This window comes from Brugia malayi, assembly GCF_000002995.4.
Source record: "Brugia malayi strain FR3 genome assembly, contig: Bm_v4_Chr3_scaffold_001, whole genome shotgun sequence".
Classification (NCBI taxonomy): domain Eukaryota; kingdom Metazoa; phylum Nematoda; class Chromadorea; order Rhabditida; family Onchocercidae; genus Brugia; species Brugia malayi.
In genome coordinates, this window is record NW_025062477.1 from 5,364,602 (window position 1) to 5,388,017 (window position 23,416).

The 23,416-nt window shown below is 25.2% G+C and overlaps 2 protein-coding genes across 2 annotated transcripts; both read right to left on the minus strand.

Annotated features, from left to right (window-relative positions):
* Positions 1-426: 426 nt before the first annotated feature.
* On the minus strand, positions 427-15,607 carry Bma-trp-4 (ion channel NompC, putative; the record flags this gene model as incomplete). The annotated part of the gene is made up of 32 exons (XM_043080061.1): positions 427-575; positions 872-994; positions 1,206-1,395; positions 1,535-1,732; positions 1,956-2,019; positions 2,507-2,760; positions 3,152-3,333; positions 3,577-3,772; positions 3,891-4,049; positions 4,619-4,756; positions 4,882-4,980; positions 5,076-5,183; positions 5,502-5,699; positions 5,904-6,008; positions 6,372-6,512; positions 6,639-6,734; positions 6,918-7,031; positions 7,298-7,468; positions 7,574-7,817; positions 9,276-9,463; positions 9,656-9,772; positions 10,041-10,169; positions 10,286-10,417; positions 10,826-11,134; positions 11,432-11,526; positions 11,787-11,991; positions 12,332-12,541; positions 12,731-12,940; positions 13,027-13,125; positions 13,463-13,561; positions 14,392-14,481; positions 14,636-15,607. The coding sequence occupies 32 exons, from the start codon at positions 15,605-15,607 to the stop codon at positions 427-429; spliced, it is 5,784 nt and encodes a 1,927-aa protein (XP_042935995.1).
* Positions 15,608-19,081: 3,474 nt separating this feature from the next.
* On the minus strand, positions 19,082-22,071 carry Bm7251 (YEATS family protein; the record flags this gene model as incomplete). The annotated part of the gene is made up of 6 exons (XM_001894329.2): positions 19,082-19,321; positions 20,046-20,288; positions 20,511-20,791; positions 20,861-21,029; positions 21,370-21,478; positions 22,025-22,071. The coding sequence occupies 6 exons, from the start codon at positions 22,069-22,071 to the stop codon at positions 19,082-19,084; spliced, it is 1,089 nt and encodes a 362-aa protein (XP_001894364.1).
* Positions 22,072-23,416: the final 1,345 nt, after the last annotated feature.

A 23,416-nucleotide genomic window follows, 5' to 3' on the forward strand; every position in this document is an offset into this window, starting at 1 on the left:
ATTTATTTTACAATTATATAACAAAAGTGAGCGAATAGTTTATTATACAAAAAACAGAAATAGAAAATTAATAAGAGAAAAGCAAAGAGAAAAAAAAATAACTGTTGTGGGCACTTCAAATATATGAAAGGAAGAAAGAAAGAAAACAAAAAACAAAATCAATAAATTAATAACACAAATACATACAAATCATTCATTTATAAAATTATTAAGAGATGAGAAGAAAAAAATGAAAAAGTTTCAATTGGAAAAGAAAAAAAACTTTAACTTTAATTTAATGAAGAAATTTTCATCTTAACGATACTTTTGCTGCAATTTATCAAATAATTCATTCTTTCATTTTCAATTTCTTTCGTTCATTTTTTCGTTTTTAAAATTTTTCTAACAAAATTTCAAATATTTTTTGTGTTAATGTTTTTATTAAATTTATGATGGCATTTCCACGTGTATATCTTCTGCATCAACTTTACCATTTATTTGATAATACATATCAACAATACGTTTCCAATCAATTATTGTTTCAATATTCCAATCATCACTTTTTCCTAATTCTTCATTTTGACCACGTCGAACTTCTAAAAAATAATTTTATGTTTTTTTTTTTTCTTTTTGTGATATTTTAAGTCGAAATTTTTGATATTATAAACTTTTAATTACTTTTTAGAAATTATAAAATTCGATTTAATACTTGTAATAATGAATTGATATTAAAATATCAGAGATAGATGTGTTAAAAAACTTTAAGAACTTAAAATTAACATTGATTCATGTTGACCTAATATTTAGTGTTAGAATGAATAAAGAGAAAAGGTTAAGTGATATCTGAAATTTTGTTAAATTTTATTATTGAAATTTAAGCAGAAAATGATACCAGCACTATTATCACTAGCTAAAATTGCCGGACTAAGACGCCCTGCATCGCCGCTCATTGAAAATGCATCAATGTTTTCTTCGTGCCTAAGATCTTGTTGAGCTTTTTGTGTACATAATTTTACTGAAAATAATTACTTCAAAAATCCAACTAAAACAAATAAATTTAAATTTAGCAAATTTTATAATTACGAAATTCTTTTTAGAGTACCAGGATTAGAATTAATCTAATTTAAATATAATTTAAAATTACTTAATTCTATCACTGTCTAAAATGTTCATTAATGCTTATTAGATATGCATAGTTGTGAGTAAAAAGAAAAAAAAAAGCTTACAATTATTTCTATAAGCAACTTTAAGGACAACAATCAATTTTGTTAGCATATTAATAGGAGCCGGAGTAGCAGAACGTTTATTCATTTGCCGGATCAGGATTGCACGACCAAATTTCCACTCTTTATCCGATTGTGCTTGAATTCGTTGATATGTATCAGACATCATTGCAATCAGTAAATTTATTAAGACCTAAAAATCCCTTAGCTCATCTTTCAACTTTAAACATTGATTCTACAATTAAAAAATTTTTTGCAGATTTTAAATTTAGTCTTTAATTATCTAATTATAAATATCAACATTAAGTTATGGAGTTTTAAAAATTACTTACAATTAAAGTAACCAACAAATAGATACCAAAAATCATTTTCAAAATGATTTTGCCAAAATCAGGAACTAAATGAAGTGGTGGCATTGTATCCGGTTCCACTAGTCCAAACAATGAGAAAAATAACATTTCAAGAGTTTGTTCCGGTGATGAGAGACGCATCCATTGCGCATCATCCGCATCCGCAGGCTGATATGCTGGCTAAAGTTATCATTGCAATCAAATTTTTAATAATATTAAAGATGTAAAAATTAATATAAAAACCACAAGATGTAGTTTAAAGGTAAATTTTCTTGGTTGGTTCCTGAATTTTCTCAAATTAAAAATTTAAGCAATACTTTTTGAGTCAGAAAAGTGATAATATTCTAACTGTAAAAGGATGGCATGAAAAAAATATCCAACATATTTAGTTGCTTTTAATTACCTGAAATATAGAAGTGATATGTAGAGTAAAGCCTGCTATGAAAAGCAGTAATATGACGAGAAACCTAAAAAATAAAATACAAAAAAATAATTAAACAGTTAGAATTGTGTAAATGAAGTTAAAAATTTCATTGAAATGATTAGGTTGAAATCCTTAACTTGTTTAATTATAAATTAAATATTTTTTTTTTTTTGTCTTTGAATTTAATCTTTGAATGCTACGGTGAGCAATCCTAATTCTCTTTTCTCCTTTTATTTTTGCTATTTTATCAAACACTTTTAATTTATTAGCTTCTTTTTTATTCACCAAAGATGAAAAAAAAAACCAAATTACTAATTTAAAACAAAATAAATTTTAAGTATGAATAAATAACCTGCTAGACTAAAGGTGTAACAAATTTGAAGGAAAATTATGATAGCAAAATAATTTAGTTTGCAATATAATTTGTCATGCAAAATATCAATTAGTGGAATAATTTAAAATGAAATTAATAAAATAATCAAAATAAAAATAAAATTTAATGAAATAATCCAAAGTGAAAAATTATATACCTAAGAAGATCATACATAAGATCTCGTATAATAATAGCCCATGGGCCGAATAAATGATGCACGGTGAGAAAGTCCAAAAATTCAACAAATGAAAATAATAAGGCAAGCGCAAATAGTTGATTTTTTAGATAAAGCATTGTTCGTACAAAATGCATCTTTTCATCATCATTTAAGTGATGCATGAATAAAATGGGTAGCAAAAATGCAAGCACATGCACTGCTATTGCAATTGCACTAAGCACAAGAATTAGTACCTGAAATTTGCACACAGTAATTAAATTGATTACACTTTAAACAGTTAGCAATTTTGCTTGTTAAGATAGTCCTAATTAGCTTAGATATTTATTTATTTATTTAATTGCTATTAAAATATACTAAATTTATTGCCAAATATAAAGGACAAAATTTAGAGAAAAAAAAAACATTCAAATTAAAATAAATTTGCATGCATTAATTATTTTCATGCATGTTTTTAGTTGTAAGTATTGCATGTTAAAACTTCATTTTTTACTAATTGAGAAGCTTACTTTTAAAAATAAATTTTGAGTAAAACAACGATAGTTTATTATCAATAGTTTGCATGCAGAAAATTAATTTAATTTAAGAATTTGAGAATTTAGCTTTTTACAAATATTAAAATCAAACCTTAACAATTCCAAGACCAGAACCACCACCTACATTCGATAGTTCGGAAACAAGATTACCGGAAAGCCAAAGAAGCAATAACCATTCAACTGGATTCGGTATAATACTTTTTACTTCGTAAATTTTGTGTGTCAAATTAAGAACAACAATTGTAAGTAGAATTGTAAAATAGATATGTGACACTAAAATAATTTTAGAAAGTAAGTTTAAAAAAGTTGATTAAATGATTAATTGAGTAAAGTGATAAAATTGATTAATCTTGATTAAAAGAAACAAATACGCCTGTTATAATTTATCTAATATTAAAAAAAAAAAAAAAGTGTAAATAAAAATGTATAAGACGAAAAATGAAAAAAATATTTTTTATAAAATTCAAATTAGAAATAGCTTTAATTTGTTAATAATTAAAATTAAATTTAATATACCAATATGACAAACAAATTTGATAATAGGAGCACGTCCAATACGTGTATCAAGCGGTAATGAAAAATAAAACCAAGCTGGTGGACAAATAAGTACCATTAATGTAAATGCAACCGTTTTACCAAATGACCATTCCACACGTCCGGTCCAAATTTCCGTAAGATAACGTTGTACTGATGCATATGATACTACTTCTTTCTAAAAACGAATAGAAAAAAAAAAGAAAGCAAAGTTCAGCAATAAAACAAATATTATAACTTCTAAAATTGGTTTGTATAATTTCAGCCTACCTTTTCATCTTCAAATATATATTTACCTGTTCATTTTCGATTAATACATCTAAAAGTGGTCGTCCACGATTATCTTTAGCTTTCAATAATAATGCTGGATTATATTCACTTGCTGTTATACCTAACAATTCAACAGCCATATCTTCAGCGAATTGCGAAACATTTAATAAATCTTTTGCTCGTTCCTTTGTAAAAAAAAGAAAAAAAATGATAATTTCATTAAATTGACTAACTTTATTCATAAACAACTAATTATTATTAAGATTAATCAGATTAGATATATCATCTGCCAAATATTTCAAACTATTATTTTGTAACTTTACCATATTTAGTTCTTAAATATAAATAAATAAAAATGAGCAGTAGATTATTATTAATTATGAAATAGTTGTAGAGATTTCATATCATACATAAAAACCTGAACCATAATTTTAGTTTAACAATTACTGTGATCAATTCCTTGACAATTAGTTGTCACTGTCATCGTTATCATTCATTAATATTATCATTTCCCTCATTATCACTATCATCTTTTATCATATCTTTTTTTAATGTGGTATTATACTTAATTGTTATCACAAATCAACATTGATCACATATTATAGCAACAGTGAAATATTATTGCTAATTGAAACTTTTTATAAAAACAAAAAAAAAAAAAATTAAAAAAAACAGAATTATTTTATAATTTATTAAATTTTTTTAATGAAAATTAAAAAAAAAAAAAATTGATGAATTAAAGGAAAGATTTTACTTTTTCTTTTTCACTCATTTCATGATATAAAGCTGATAGCTTAACAGCAGTATCAATTGGTGCTGGACTTTGCAAAATGAATTCTTTTAATGGCTCATTATCATTCGCTTTACCACAAACCATTAGATCAAAAATAAACTATAAAATTAATCATTCAGTTCAATTTATAAAGAATTAATTTGATAACTTTATAAAAAATCTTTACTCGAAGAAAAAGAAATTAATATTACTATGTTATTGATATATGATAAGTGATAAATTACCTTTCGATCATCCATTAATGCATGTGTATCATGATTTTGTTTTAATAGATAACGTAAACAATCAACATGATTGTGTGCAGCAGCAAAACACAATGGTACCTAAATCATATTACATTCTATTATCATATCTTATCAGTACGATATTTCAAATTTTAAAAATTAAAATTTAACATTGAAAAATTATGCAATCTTACTTTTCCTTCTTTTGTTTCTGCTTGTGCATCAGCTGAACTCTTTACAAACAATTTGATAACATTCAAATGACCTGCTTGAGTAGCATAATGCATCCCGGTCCATCCATTCTCGAAACATTAAATTTTTTTTGTTACTAATACTTTGAACGTTTGTTAAAAAATTAACTTTGAAATGACTATTACTTAAGTATTAAAGCCTAATAAACAAAAAAAAAAAAAAAAAAAGAAAAAAGTTATACAAGTTTGAATCAACTTATTCATATATTATTTGTATTTTAGTTATTCAGAAACTCAGCAACAAAGGAAAAGAAAAAAGAAAACAAAAATTAAGCCTAAAATTTCAAAATATAAAACTAATAAATTTGGAATAATAAAAAAAAGTTTCAATTCATTCAAACTGAATAATCCAATAAATTTAAAATGAACCTGATCCATGACATTGATATTTGATCCTTGAGCAATAAGTAATGAGACCATTTCATAATGTCCATTCATTGCAGCTAAATGTAATGACGTACGTCCACGCCAGTCTTTTGCGTGTTGTTGTTGAGTTGATCGTGATAAAAGCATGCCGACTACTGCGATATGACCTTGTTGAGCTGCCAGATGAAGTGGTATAACACTCTAAAGTAAGAGTAAATATGTACATTTTTTATGAGAAAGAAATAAAATAAACAATTTCTTAGCAAAAAATAAATAAATAACTGAAAAAAATCAAACATATTAATGATTAAATATTTGATATTTAAATTTTTCATATTGAATAATTACAAAAATTAAATATATCCATATAAAACGATAAATTAATTGTTTAATAAGTTAACAAACCATAGTAGTTGAAGTTGCATCCACCTGAACTCCTTGATTTAATAACATCCGTACCAATGAATCATGTCCTGATTGAGCTGCCAAATGTAATGGAGTAAATCCATACTACAAAAAAAAAATTTTTTTTTCATTGCAGTAATAACATTCTTTTATAAAATTTTAAAAATATATTATACTTCTAAATTAATTAATAATTTTTCAACAAATTCTATTAAATAAATTAAATATTAAATGGTAAAAAAGTTTGAGAATCAATATATAATTCTTTTCCATTTTATATATTAAATTTGCTATAAAATAGATTTTTAAAAAAAGTTTAAAAAAGTGGAAAAAAAAAACATAATTAATTTAAGTTTTTTTTTTTTTTTTTTGGAAAACAAAATTATTTTAGAGTATGATAACATAAAAGTTGAAATAAAAGATAATAGCTAAAGATTAGAAAGGTTAAATAATATTACTTCCTCTTACTTCAGTTGCAAATTCCTTCACAACATAATGATTATAAATTGGTGGTTCAGATCGTAAATTTGCTGGCACACGTTTTAACATTTCCATTACAAAATCTGAATTGCCATAAAATGCAGCTATATGAAGTGCATTCAGACCGGTCTAAATTTATAAAAATTACTAAAATATATGAATTAAAATAAATTTTAATGTTTACAGATAAATAGCTTAAAGAATAAACTAAACTCTTTCACTAGAGAAATGCTTCATTAATAATATTAGCAAAACCTTTTTTGAACATTTCTTCCACAGTGATTCATCAAAAACATTAAGAATTGGAACAAATCCATTTTTAGCACCCAAATGAAGCGCAGTCATACCATGCTAAATGATTTAAATTAATTAAAAAATTGGAAGCAATGAATTTTTTAAAAATGATATGAATGATATTATTGATATATTTTAGTGATAGGAATAGAATATTAATTGTGTTTTTAATAAAATTTAATTTAATAATATAATAATGAGAGAATAACAAAACAAAATTTTATGAAACACACAACTAACAGCATTTTCATCTTCAGCATTAGCACCATGTTCAAGTAAAATTTTAACAATTCTACTATGTCCACCAGCTGCTGCCATATGCAATGCTGTTGCTTCCATTGTTTTTGTCTTTGCCTTTAATTTAATATTAATTTGACCAAAAGAAGAAATTTCATTCTTATCATTTATTTAAAAAAAAGAAAAAATTTGAAATGTATACATTTACAAGTTAATAGTTAATATTAACTTTTAAATTTTAATTAATTAATGCTATCTTCTTTAATTAACTTTTCTCCGTCAACATAAAACAATAAGAAATTTTACTTCGTTTTTTCCTTTTTCTTTTTATTAGTAATTCTCAATATCTTAGTTTAGCATAAATGAGAATAGAAGACATTTACTTGAATAACCATAGCTTTATCAATCATCATTAATTCTTTAACAACTGCATATGATCCTTTCACTGCAGCTATATGCGCACATGTGAAACCATTTAAATCAATTGCTGTCAATACTGCTCGATTATTTTGTCGCATTTTTAAAAATAATTTCACTACATCTGGATAATCATTCTGAAAGAAAAAAAAAAAAAAAAAAAGAAATTGAAGAATACTATTCAAACATTATATTTTTTGAAAAAGGAAAATCGATCTTTTATTAAAATTAATTTGATATACTTCAGCTGCTAGATGAAGCGGTGTTTGTCCTTTATCATCTCGTGCATTTGGATTTGCGCCAAGTGCAAGTAATGTTTGCGCAACAGTTAATTGTCCATAGCGTGCCGCGAAATGCAATGCTGTCTGATTGTCCAATGTTATTGCTTCCAATAAGGCGCCGTGATGTTCCACCAGGACACTGACCACTTTAACGTGACCATTCTGTGCTGCTAGATGTAATGGCGCTTCACCAGTTTTTGATTTACTATAATAGAGTGATATAATTAATAATAATAATAATAATAATAATTAGTAATAATAATAATAATAATTAGTAATAATAATAATAATTAGTAATAATAATAATAATTAGTAATAATAATAATAATAATAATAATAATAATAATAATAATAATAATAATATAATAATAATAATAATAATAATAATTAGTAATAATAATAATAATTAGTAATAATAATAATAATAATTAGTAATAATAATAATAATAATTAGTAATAATAATAATAATAATAATAATAATAATAATAATAATAATTAGTAATAATAATAATAATAATTAGTAATAATAATAATAATTAGTAATAATAATAATAATAATTAGTAATAATAATAATAATTAGTAATAATAATAATAATAATAATTAGTAATAATAATAATAATTAGTAATAATAATAATAATAATAATTAGTAGTAGTAATAATAATAATTAGTAATAATAATAATAATAATAATAATAATTAGTAATAATAATAATAATAATTAATAATAATAATAATAATAATTAGTAGTAATAATAATAATAATTAGTAATAATAATAATAATTAGTAATAATAATAATAATAATTAGTAATAATAATAATAATAATTAGTAATAATAATAATAATAATTAGTAGTAATAATAATAATAATTAGTAATAATAATAATAATAATTAGTAATAATAATAATTAATAATAATAATAATAATTAGTAGTAATAATAATAATAATTAGTAATAATAATAATAATAATAATTAGTAATAATAATAATAATAATTAGTAATAATAATAATAATAATTAGTAACAATAATAATAATAATTAGTAATAATAATAATAATAATTAGTAATAATAATAATAATAATTAGTAATAATAATAATAATTAGTAATAATAATAATAATAATAATAATTAGTAATAATAATAATAATAATTAGTAATAATAATAATAATAATAATTAGTAATAATAATAATAATAATAATTAGTAATAATAATAATAATTAGTAATAATAATAATAATTAGCAATAATAATAATAATAAGTAATAATAATAATAATAAGTAATAATAATAATAATTAGTAATAATAATAATAATAATTAGTAATAATAATAATAATAATAATAACGATAACAATAGTAATAGCAATAGTAATAAATAATAATAATAAGTTTTTCTCCTACAAGAATTATTAAACTGTTCATGTAATATTTCATTTACTTAGCATAACATTTACCTTTTATGACTTTAATTTAAATTATTTACATTTGAATCTTAATTCCTTTGTTTTTGCTATTCTTTATTGTTATTTTTTGACAATATTAATACGAATTACTATCAATAATCATTTAATTAATGACAATTGATAATATTTTATCATTTTACTGTCATTTGAAAAAAAAACGAAAAAGAAAGTAAATCTATTTGATACGACTGAACCTGTTAACAAATGCTTTACTGGTCAGTAATAGCTGTGTTAACTTCAAATGACCATTAGCAGCAGCTAAATGTAATGCTGTTCGACCATTCTCGTCGAAAACATCAACTCGAGCATGATGATCTAGGAGAATTTGCGCAACACTGAAATGTCCGAGAGCGCATGCCTCCATTAGCGGTGACCAGCCATTCTTTAGAAATGAGAGAATGAATCATTGTTACTTTATGATTTAAATATTTTTTAATACAAAGAATTGATTGTAGAAAAATTGTGAAAATATAATGGTGTGCAAATAGCTAGTGAGAATAAATAAATTACTTCAATAATTTATAAAAATATTAATTTATTAAACGGAAAAGTAAGATATGAAGGATATATTTACCTTAGATTGTTTATTTTGAACAATTTGCACCGCTCCAGCGCCAATTTTATCAACAATAGCAAGCAAAGCAGCTTCATTACCTGATCGTGCAGCCAAATGCATCGCTGTTTCTTGCTCCTAAATAGCCATAAAAGCTAAATTTTAATTGTTAATGTTTTACCTACAGCAAACTGTCCAATAAAATTTTATTTAAGTTTTTTAAAATTTAGATTTTTTATGCTTCTAAATTTAAGAGTAGTTTATTACTTAAGAAAGTTAAAAATTTCGGCAATTTATTTTCAAAAAAAAACTTTTTGAGAAAGTAATAGAAAACAATAATTATAAAAGCTTCGAAACATTCAAAAATTTTCACTTTTAAAATCGAGTTAAAATTTTAAAAATTTGCCTTATATGTTTGAAGCTCTGGTTGACCATTGTAGTCGATAAGTGTTTCAATCAATTTTGCATCTTCACCAGGAAAATGTAATTGATCCGAAGTAATCTGAGCTGCATAATGTACTGCTGTTAAACCATCCTAAAACAATAATTTTTTTTCGCTTTTTCGAGAAAATAGTTAAAAAAAAAAAAAATTTAAAGCAGTAGACAATAATTAAATTTAGAATAATACTTGAAGAATGGCAAATTTATAACCTCAATAGTTCGAGCATTGATAAATTCCTTAATTTCTTCAGGTGACATTTGTTGAGAAAGGTATTCTAGGATAAGTGTTACTGCTTCACTATTACAACTCTTTGCTGCCACATGCAAAACACTTTCACTGCTCTGTAATTGTAGAAATAATTAATTAATTAGAAATTTACTAAAGCAAATAGTGTAACTCATGAAAATTCTTCATTACTATTTTTTTAAATTCATTCTTCACATCTTTAAAATTATTTAACATTTTTATCATCTTAAAAAAAATTATTCGCTTAAAATTATTCAATTTCAAATTTTATCCTTTATAAATTAGAGAAAACTTCTAAGAATTCATTTTGTTCAGTATTATTATTATTCATTAATATTGTATATTTTACAATTATTATCATTGTTATATTACTATTATTGTTGTTATTATTATTTATTATTGTTTACTATTACGATTATTATAATTACTGTTATTATTGTTATTACTATTGTGATTATTATGCAATTATAAATGAAGAAAAATTAAAGCTTAATTTTGCTAACGTTAGAACAAATTTTTGGATCAGCGCCTTCACTTAATAGTAAACGTATCATTCCGCTTAGTGGATTTCGTGCCGCAATATGTAATGGCGTTTCACCGTCATTACGTGTAACGTTTGTTTGCGCACCACTTTTTAATAACATTACCGCACATTCGATTGCATCATCTGTAGTTAATGATGCAGCAATATGCAAAGCTGTTTCACCAATTGCGCCACCATGAACATGTACATCTGCGCCATATCCTAGTAATGTTTCTACAACAGATGCTTTACCAGCCTGCACTGCAACGTGTAATGCTGTATAATTATCCTGTAATTAAATGTCCGTTAGTTAATTAAATTTCTATATTATTTGAATTAATTAACACTAAATAAATTATTGAGCTAATTTTTCAGATCTAATTTTATATTTCTTTATAAAATGATGGCTTATTTTTGTTTTAAAAAATTTTTTAATGAGCATTATTCTAATAGTCATAATTGCTAGATTAAATTTTGCAAATATACCAACGAAGATAAAATTAAATGCTAGAAATTTTTTTTAACACTTTTTTTTCAACACAATTTTAAAGTTAAAGAGAAAATTTGTTAATAAGTAAGATATTACTCTAGTTTTAATATCAACATTTGTTCCTCGAGCAATTAACAACTGAACAACATCGGTAAAACCAGCAGCTGCTGCAGAATGCAAACCCAAAGCACCTGAAAGAATTAATTATATGAATTTTCTTTTGGGTGTTCAAAATGTAACAGTATTAAATAGCTTTTACAATGATATATTAAAAATTAAAAAAAGATTATTATTGATTAATTCATTTCCTAAAAAAATTAATAATATATTTTAATTCAATATTTAATGAATTTGTGTTACACTGTACGAAATATATTTTATTTGAAATTACTACGAATTAATTTGATATTCTAAAAAAATACTAATTAATATAAATTATAATTGTTTATACCTCGTCTATTTGGCATACAAAGAGGTACACCATGTTTTAGGAATGTTAATGCAGTTGAAGCGTGTCCACTTAAGGCGGCAACATGCAACAACGTACTGCCATCACGTGTACGAGCACGTACTGATCCACCAAACTTTTCAATCAATAACTGAGCAATATTCGTACGTCCAGCAGCTGCTGCAATATGCAACGGCGTTCGATCTTCCTAAAAATAAAGAATAATGGCAAATAAACGAAACTTTTTTTTTAATTTCAACGAAAATTTAAAGAAAGTTCGGAAACAGAAAAAATAATTTTCACTTTTTTTTCTTTGAAAAAGTTAAAATTTTTGGAAGTTTAAAAATATCACAAATTCTTGACTTCTTCAATTTCAAAAATTCAAGCACAATTTTATGCAATAACGATTTACCATTCAATAAAATAAGATTTCAGTTGCTTACATCTTATCTATTTAGCATATTAAGAAGTATAAAAAAAAAAGAGTCATTCATTTTCATTTTTAACAAGAAATTTTAGCACATTTAACAAATTTAATAAATCCAAACCTTATCGAAAATATTTGCATTAGCTCCTAATTTATGTAAAATCCTTAATGAAGGTACACTTCCTTTCAATGCAACTTCGTGAAGTACTGTCCAACCGTTTGAATTTGCAATATTCACATCAATTTGATTATAACTGGAAAGAAATTGCAACATATCATTGTCACCTGAACGACATGCAAGATGCAATAGCGAATCGCCATTTCTATCAATCTGTAATAAACTATCATTAAATGCAAAAAATTTTTTTCTAAAATTTAAAATATTTCATATTTTATTCAATAAATATTACTGTGAAAAATTTCATTGTTTGTGACATTTTAAAAAAATTATAAGTTAATTTTTAAAATTTTGTAAAAATTCAAAACAATTTTGAAAAATACGCGAAAAAAAAAATCTTACATGCTTTAATTGATTACTTTCATTTACTTCTAATAGTAATTTAACTGTCTCCAAATTACCACATTTTACTGCGTAATGTATTGGTAAACATTTTTGCAAGTCTTCAACAAGACGACCATCTTCCCAATATTTTAACAATAATTGCGTCACACGAAAGCCACGTTTTGACGTACGCTTGCATGCTAAATGCAGTGGCGTTTGATTGAATGTCTGCAATAGATGGAAGTAATGTATTGCGTGATGCAATTAACATTATCATAAATTGTTAAATAAATTTCATTAATAGATTAACTTACTTTATCACCTAATTTGAAATCAATTTTACAGTTCAATAGCTGCCGTATTATCCCCTCATTTCCATACATTGCTGCAATATGTGCAATCGTTCGCCCATCCTCAAATAAAAAATTTGATTGGTAATATTTTAATGATTAATAAAAGTAAAATGACGAATATGAAAGTAACAATTTAAGTAAGTAAAGAAATTAAGAACATACGAAAGTTCAAAAGTATCAATCTAAGTGAATAAAAATTTGAATACATATGAAAGTTTAAAAGCATCTAATTAAGTAAGTAAACAAATGAATGAAATAGACGAGTAAATTTTGAAATATTCCAATTTAATTTTATTTAACACTTTCACTAAATACTCCTTTCTTCGCAACAAGTATTCCTTTTAAGTTACTTCAATTTTTTTTTTCAAATTTCATGAATTTTTATTTAATTACAAACTTTTGTTATTGTCTCAAGAAGTGCTCCACGATTGAGTAATTTATTGAAAATTGATGCATTACAACTTTTAACTGCGTAAAATAAAACTGTAAAACCAAGCTGAAATGATGGTATAAATTTTACATTTATATTATAAATAATAAATGAGCAAATAAATTTTAGAGTATATTTTTACAAATATTTATTATTTTCCAGAAATATTTTAATCATCTCCTTTCAGGTTGTTGAAAAATTTATGTAGAGTAATTTTTTTTTTTTTTTTGAAAAATAATGTTATTATAAATGTAATTTTTAATTTTCTAAAATATCAGAGATTTCAAAAAATTTCAACAATTTAAATTTATTTCTAATTGATTTGCTACCATTTCTATTATTATCAATTTGTTTTGTTATCTTTTTGATAGTAATTGTACATTTCAATAATTAATAGTGAAATTTTGCAGAAACTAGAAATAGGTAAATATTTTTATTCGACAACAATTTCTATTTCAAAAAGTGGAACAATAACGCAGTCAATAAAATAAACTAAGTGAAAACTTCCTGGAGAAAAATGCTTCCCTCGGAATAAATTTTTGAGAAAAAAATTAAATTAAATTAAAAAATTAAAAAATAAAAGGTAATATTATAATTACAACAATTTGTAATATTTTTGATGGAAAAAATTAAACTATTTTTTGATGGAAATATTTCAATTAAATTTCATACCTTTTATTCTTTACAAAAAAATAATTTTCATAATTTTGTTCAACAAATAATTAATAGTTTAAAAGAATGAATGATTAATTTTAAATCTGTGATAACAAATTGAGCAATCTTTAATTTGTAAATTTAAATTCTCCATTGTTATTATTAAAAGTTGAGTGAGAGCCTGGATTCTTTTTATGTCATATTTTATACTTTGGGCGCTAATTGTACAAAGTTAAACTTACTGGATCTGTGACTGTAAGATCAATATTTTCTTCATTATTTAAAATTTGTTCCACAATTGACCATTCACATTTCATTGCGTGCAACAAAAGCTAAAAGTTCAAAAATTATTTAGGATAAAATTAGCTAATTAATTGAGTAATATTTATGGAATTAATTTGAAAGATTTCTAACTCTAATCAAATATTAATAATGAGACTGAAAAAAGAATTGAAAATTTATGATAACTTTTAACATTGAACATACCTTAGATGGTAAATTTTTGCTATATTCATCTTCATCAATTAATAATTTTGTAGAAGTGCTCGAACTTTTTGATTCTTTTGATGTGCTCTGCTGAATTGACCATTTCTTATAATTTGCTTTTTGATTTTTTCTCGATTCATCTCTTCTCGATAATCTACTTTGTGTTGATCCAGGTGATGGAAGAACAGATGGGCAATCAAGATCTTCCAATGATAAATGCTTATCATGACTTCGTTCATGTCTTTTCAAACTTAACAACGATTGATTTTTTTGTGATATTCGAGATTCTTTAGTAAATGAATTTGTTTCACTAACTGTTGGGTCCAAACTAGATGAAAGACTATTTGATGACTTACAAGTCTGTGTATCACGAAATTTCCCTTTCTTCTTCTTCAACAATAATCCTAATATTCCAGTACGTGGACTAATCAGTACATCAGCAATTTCTTTTCTGCTACTTAAATCAGGTGTTGATTCAGTTATATCTTGTAACCATTTACTAATCATTCCACGTTTATTTCCTTTTTGTTGTCCGATGATCCGTGCTGATTGTAAAGTTGAACCGTCATTAGTGGTACTTAATGTATGATCAAATGAATTTGTCATTGATTTAGGATCATTTAATGAAATAGGTAGCCTTTTTGTGAGTGGAAATGATTGTTGTTCGTATTGTGATGGAATATAACCGTTTTCAGTGGTAGTTGAAATTTCATTTCGTAATGCTGTACCAATTATACCACGATAAGTTGATAAAGGTGAATTATAAACAGATGTAAGTTGTGGTGTTATGATTACTTCTTTTGTTGGATTAGTTGTAGCATTAATTAAGAATGATTTTGATCGAAATTCAGGAATTGAATTGCCACCAATCTTCTCATTATAATTATCATATTTTTGTAAATCAGCTAATGCTGAAGCTAAAATACCACCATGAAGATGCGATGAAATGATATCATCATTTGGCATTGCCATTGAAATATAGAAAATTTGTAGAAGATAAGTATGAAATGAAGCCAGAATATTTTTTTTTGTTCCTGAAAAATTTAAGATATATAAATTTGTAACTGAAATAGCAATCAATTTTTCTTTAGCAATTACTAATTAATTATTTTTTTTTTATTAATATATTTTGTTACGTAAAATGCTACAAATTTGTAATTCATCTTTTTTTTTTTAAATAAAATCTTATAAACATTTCATACTTTTCATTAATAATAAACTATACTTTATGAATACAAGATAATCATAAACTCTTTAAAAAAAAGTGATTCTTTTTTCAAAAATGTTCTTTTATAAAAAATTTTTAATATAGAATAAAACTGTCTTAAAAATTACTTCTAATTATTTAAAGTCGATTTTTCTTAATCAATCCAATAACAGTTACGAATTAGCAGAATAGCACGAAATGAAGAAAATTATCGATGATACAAAGATTATTAAGCAAATATATAACAGATAATTTGTCGTAAGGTATTTGGGAAAAACAGGAAATGCAACAATAATACTAAGCAAAAGCTATAGTAGAAGAAAGGAAACAGAAGTAATTTATAGTTGAATAAAGTTATGATTAATAGAGTAAACAAATTAAATGAAATAAGTGATAAAATATTAAGGCAAATTATTATTCCTATGACAAAATGAGCAACGTTTACAATAATTTTATAACATATATTTTAATTAAATCAACTTCATAAAAGTATGCGATCAACTTTAATAATAATAGCCATCATTAATAATATTAATAATAATAATAATAGTGATAATGATAATAATAAATGAAATAATTGATATAATTTAATATAGAATAAAACTGTCTTGAACAAGCAAATGATGCAGTCCACTAATTAATGGTGAATGAAATATTAAAAATTTTTAATTATTCAAAATGAAATAATTTCCTATTGTGAGATGAATGATATTAATAGAATTATTCAATAAAACATCGATGCAACTCATTAAAAGTAGTTAAATTAAAATAAATTTAGCAAAGAAATCCCTTTAAGCATAAAATTTATAGTATAAAAAATGTTTTATAATGTAAATTTTAATTTAAACTAATCAATAAATCTCCTAGTTTGTAAAGTATAACTGATTTCTAGGCCATTATCTCAATATTTCACTTATAAAGCGGAAAAGTAGAGGAGACAAGTTTTAACTTACAGACTTGCTCTTAGCATTTATTTATTCTTAAAACCCATATATTAAAAATAATGACATAAAAGCATAATCAATAAAAGATAGAGAGAGTAAAAAAAAGTATACATTACTATTTGAAGTGGAATATGGCCAAGTAAATCTTGTTCCGGTTTCAGCAGAATTGTCCTAGTTATATGTGGCCTATTTGCATTGTCTGGCCCTTTAGATCATAAATGTCTGGGCCTTTATTTGCGTTTACTCTGACATATACATAATACTTGAATATTATGATAAATTATAAGGATTCGCTTATTCTGATTAATCTGGTCTCTCTCACTTCCCTTCCTTATCTCGAAATATCGAAAGTAAAATAAAAATTTTGAAACTATAATGAATAAGACAATATTTACTACAATAATTTAGCTATCTCAACTTTTCTTTCCTTTTTCAAATCATAATTTCATCCAGATGATGTTCAAATTTACTATTTAATATGCATTAATTCCAAAAAAAGAGAAAACATTTATCACCGTTCAATTTAATATCACATTGAGGGCATGCAAATGGAAAATAAAGTACAATAAAACGAATCACATTGATTTTGATATCACTGATAGAAAATTGATAAAGAGTGACGTGTAGTACTGAAGTATACGAAATCTAATGCATTTCAAATAATAGCCTGAATCAACAAACAGGACAAGGCTTTAAGTAGATGGAAACAATCGCAGTGACAACAAAATCAGCCAATACATTTATTCTATCTCACCAGCAGCCATTTAATTTTTCTACTTAAGTAGACCAATCAGTTGTTTAGATGTGTGGATTGTTTTAAATCTAGAAAATTTGCAGATTTCATCTAAATTAATCAGGCAAATAACCAATTCATTTTCTAGAAATATAAATTTCACAGAATGAAATCCAAAAATAGATTATTTTCAATAATTTTAATTTTGCATTACTTATCTTATTTCACTCTTTCTTAACACATCATTTTCCATCACATTAACTGCTATTACTTAATAAAGGACTTTTAATGTAAATAAATTTCAAAAAAATAAAAAAAAAATAAAATTTCACTTAGGCATTAAATCTTGTTTTGTGCAAAAAAAAAAAAAAAAAAAAAAAAAAAAAAAAAAAAACTACATATGAAAAAAGAAAAAACTACATATCTTTGAAAGATGCTTATAAAAAGCAATTAATAAAAGACACAAACAAAATCATCGATACATGTAAAAAATACCATCCTGTTTGATCATTAACAGTATACATTATGTACATACAACAGAAATGTCATGAAAATATGGCAACGGTAAATATCTTACAAATGCAATAGAAGTACCTATGTTTTTTTCTTCTTTTTTATTTGCTGAAAACTGCGGCAACGAACGAATTTAAAAATTCAAAAGTTAAATTCTCACATCACTGCTAAATTATTACTAAAACAAAAAGTTTCTCGCCAATTGTTTCAAAAAAAAAAAAAAAAAAAAGCTCAATGTAAATCACGACAGAATGAAATATTAATCTGCAATAAGCTAAAAAAGTAACATTTCTTCCTTAAAAACAATCAAAGCAAAACATAAATGTTACTTGAAAGAGGTCCATCGATATGGATTCAAGGAATAGTGCTCGGTATGTTCGGTTTATATTTGTAAGATATCAACGGTAAACTTAATGTTTAAACAGTTTTAATAGTTTAACCACGAATAATTAATAACTAAGAACTATCATAAACCATACAAACATATTCGGAATGGAGAATTTTAAGATCAATAAAATTATCCAACCATTATTTAGTCTAAAATAATAATCGACGGTATGTGTTAACCGTGCTAGAATACTAAAATTAAAACCAGAATTAGGAGAAAGAATATGCATTAAGACAGAAAGAAAGAAAGAAAGAAAGAAAGGCCAGAATGATATGATAATTAATGGAAATGTAAGGATACATTAAATAATAACAAACTATTACTTAACTGAGTAAAACATTGTACAAACGATTATTAAAAAAGACAAAAAGTATTAAAGGTGATACATTTGGAAATAAAAAGTAATGAAAAACAGAAGAAAAAAATGCTACCAAAAGACGACTATATAAAAATTATAATAAAATTACATATAACTGCAAGAAAAATATGAATCACTCAAAAGAACTGCGTTAAACAGGTCATGCAATAAAATCTTGCCAAAAAAAAAAAGAAAAAAAAAAAAAAAAAAAAAAAAAGAAAATTAAAAAAAACCTTTTTGATTTCAACTACAAATCTAACCTTAAATTGATTCAAATACTCGACTAAATCATATATCATATATTTAGGGGGTATTTCCAAAACAAATCTCACCTAATTTACCTATAAGTGATGAATTTAACTTGCAGATATCAAATGACAAGAGATTATTATCAGTAAATAACAAATCCGATGGTAAACTGGGATTAGATGATGTGGGCGTTAGCAAAGTATTTACAACTGCTAGCATTTTATCTGGATCTTTCAATGTCATCAACTTTTTCTGCAGTCGAACCAAAAATTCAAAACTATACTGTTTCTCGATCTAAAAATATCAAATTTTCGACTTTAGCAATTGATTGAACAATCACCGGAAATTTTCATTCGTAGCTTTCTCCTCATGAGTGCAATTTATTAATGGCTAAGAAACACCATTAAACTAAAAAGCTTCATTTATTAAAATGAAATAAAAAGAAAAAAAAGCTAAAATAAAATAAAAAGCTATAGAAGGGATGAAGTTAAGATGATCAACCGAACTAAGAAGAAAAAGATGCAAAGCTAAATTATTGCAACTATTCTAATAAGCTATGTGGTGTTGCTTAAACATGCAATACAGAGAGCAATCTCTCCTTTGTTAGACCTACCAAGCAAGAGGTGAAATATTTTCTGTTTCGATCAAGAAAATTTCTTGTTTAATTCCACAACATACCTAGACTTTAATTTTTATTACCTTATGTATTTCCTACATTTCGCAGCGGCCCAAAAAAGCTTCACAAGATATAAAACTCAAAAAGCCAATGATAGTAATTAGCAAAAATTGATTTTGAAAGAGAACTGTTTTTTAAATATCTTTGTCACCATTAAATTATTAAGAAAATAATTTAACAGTTCAACTTGAATTATCGAACTATTTTTTAAAAATTGTCAATCCGCCCATAACGAAACACATCAACAATTTTACCATCACAAAACTGCATATAAAACGAAAACCTCTGGCACATCAGTTGTAATTTATCTTCACAATAAATTTTTATATATAAAAGAAATACCATGCAGTCGCTTTCAAGTGTTGGAGTCAGCGAAACGGTGCTTTCCGCACCGCACGTTGTGACTTTCGAAGTTTCCGAATCCGAACAATTTGATTCAGCTGATGTTGACGGTTCTGAATTTATCATCTCTGTTTGTTTCATTCCTGGTAAGAAAGCCGCTTTTGTTTCAGTATTTGATGACAATTTGGTTTCAGCGAGAATTACTGATTTAGGAATATTTGCGATGTTTTCAGATGAAGCAGACTAAAAGAATAACGATCTCATATGACAGTTTGTTAGGATTGACATATGTATTTCAAAATCGAAGAAAATACCCTGTAATCATTAATTTTAAATTGTTCTAAAAATAAGAGATCAATTGTTTAGATTACGAAAATATAATCTTCCACAACTTTATTAAAAAAAAAGGGACAATACAATGATTGTTTGGATCGGATTCTTACAACAATAAATTAAAATACTTACTCTCGTGTTCTTTCGTTTTTTTTCGCCATCAACAAGAGCGCGTGGGATTTTTAATTTACTTAAAGGAGGATTGCTTCCAGAACGGCTTTTCTCTTTTTCTTTTTCCCTTTTCGGAGCCGGTTCCTCTGACGAACTTATTGTTCCTTTCCGTAATCGATGTTTTTCTTTGCGCTTATCAGAATCCTTCTTAGCCCCGCCATATTTTAAAATCAATTCCCGAAACGATGATGACGGTTGCTTCATTTCGATGGTTTGAGTAATAAACTGTTCATTATACTTTTCTGTAAAAGTGCATTTTTTATCTAAAACTTTAATTTTTCTAGAAAACTAAAAATAAAAAACATACATACCTAATACAAGATTCATATCATATGTTAATTTGTAGACTTTGCTTGCGCCTGTGAAAGTGATATGAATTGGAATCGAAAATCCACCATAACCCAATTCGCTTACTTCAAAAGGAGGTTCTTTTACAACTCGTCGTGGAGACGAAAAATCGGGATGCAATTCAAACACAACCTATAAATGATGACTAATTGTAAAGCTTCATTGAAGTATCAAAAAACTACTAATTTTGAATTTCGTTTCCAACTACATATCTCCAGCTAATAGAATCCGCGACTTGCGAATTTTTTTTAACAAATCTAATCTTCCATAAAAGTTTCAGAAACTTTTGCACATTAAGAATTTTTCAACAGTTCTTCAATATAAATCTTTTCTTTCCAACTTAAAATGTAAACTCGTAGTGTAAACTTCTTTATTTGTATTTTTTTTTTTTTTTTTTTCAAAAATATTACTACGATTTCGCCAGTACAACGTAATATATGCAAAAAACTTTTGTGCAGCGGCAAAAATCAACCTTTGAAATAAAACTGCGATCCGTAAATGGCATCCCGCTGAAGGAGTGTACAAATACTGTCCACCTATGAGTCATGCCAGTCGATGTTGGACGATCGAGCATTTCGGATCTGAATGTATTTTTAAGGAAGAAATTAGGAAGCATTCTCAAACAGTGAATCAAAAGGATGTTAAATTGAATGGTGATCAACTGTCTCAATCATTTAAATTCATCCTTCAAAACAGTATTTAGTAGTGTTGAGCCGATGACGACAATTGCATAAAAAAGCGGAAATAATACCGAGAGGAATTTCTACTGCATATGTTTTCAACTTTTATAGATGAAACACAAACATCTGACTCAACCTTTTTAACCGATAATCACTCAGTAGCTCACTAGAGAATTCTTTAATTAATATACAGCGAAACAGTCTTTTTGCAAATAAAAAAAAATTTATATTAAAGACAACTTCATTATCGTCTTAAAGAGTTCGCTGAAGTTTTTGATAAAATTAAGTTTTAAAGGAACAGCTACAATTTTTCAGTATTTATTACCTAACCATTAAAACAATATTTACGTTAACACTACGATTTCTTTTCTTTTTTTTTTTTTTTTTTTAAACTTAATTTTATCAAAAAATCATTTTTCTAGCATTTTTAGTTTTTCATAAACTTACTTATGCCCGATCCGTAAACGAACAAAATATTTCGTGTCGCTACTCATTTGTCGTTGTTGTACAATCTGCAAATGGCTCGCTGATAATTTGATATGCCAGAAAATCTAAAAGCTAGAATATTCGGAAATTTTCAGAAACGACGAGGAAAAATACTCATTCCTAAAACTGAATTTGTATGACAAATCCTCCATATTCTCTTTTTTAATAAGAATAATAAGATTATCAGAAAATTATTTGATTTCAAAATATTTAACATGACATCATATCACTACAAAGAGTACCTTAATTATTCATTGCTAACAAAAACCAGTAACTAGATAAAATTTTTCTAAATCCTTATTACACTACAAAGTCATTTCGATAAACAATTTTCTTTTTGTGACAAATGATTCAATTAAATCATTAAGCATTGATCGCCTCCTAACAATATTCTCGCTAATATCAACTGGAAAATTACATCACTACATGTCTCACTATTATATCACTCCTTCAGCTGCTTTTAGTGGACAATGGACAACTGATAATTCAAAAACATTGTTGACGATTGATAGAAAAGGCGAGAAAGAGAGAGAGAAGTTCAAAATGGCTGAAAACACAACCAAAGAGGAAATAATAAGAGAAACAGGAAATGTACGAGATAACAAGTATTGCTATGATTCATGGAAACAGTGGATTGGAAAGAATAGCCGTGCTGATATAACTTCATTTTGCAAAAATAACAGAAGATGAGAGAAGAAAAAAGAAAGGAAAGAAAGAATAAAATTACAAGAGAGAGAGGGAGAGAGAGAGAGAAAGGGAAAGAAAATAGTAGGAATAAATTGAATCACTGATAACTCTATAAATGATATCAAAAAGTAGACAAATGCTTACTTCTTGCACCACCTCCACTCCATTAATCAACAAAATCTCACTAAGTAGCAAAACTTTAAACTCATGCAAATGTTACCAAAATGGCGGCAAATATGCGAAATTGTTAAATCTAGTCAATCATTTTAAATGAAATTCAAAAAAATAATGAATGAAATGGTAGTAAATTTCCATTTGATTATTGTATGGAAAGCAAAGAAAGTCTGATAAAATGATTAATCAAGCTAAAAGAAGTTATTTAAAAAAAAATTCATGATGATTAAAAATAATGATAATGATAAGAAAAATTTCTGTTAATTCAAATAGCAAATAATAGCTGTGTTTTGTAATTTAAACTGAGAAGGAAAATAAAAACTCCTTTATGAATTCTAAATTTTTATTTTTTTATTCTTTAATAATATGTTTGCAGAAAACGGTATCATTTGTTATCAGAAAATAATTATTTCATTTCTTCTCCAGTTCCTTTTATCTTACACGTTTACTAATATTTGCAAGTTTGGAGAAAATGAAAAAGAAAGAAACCTT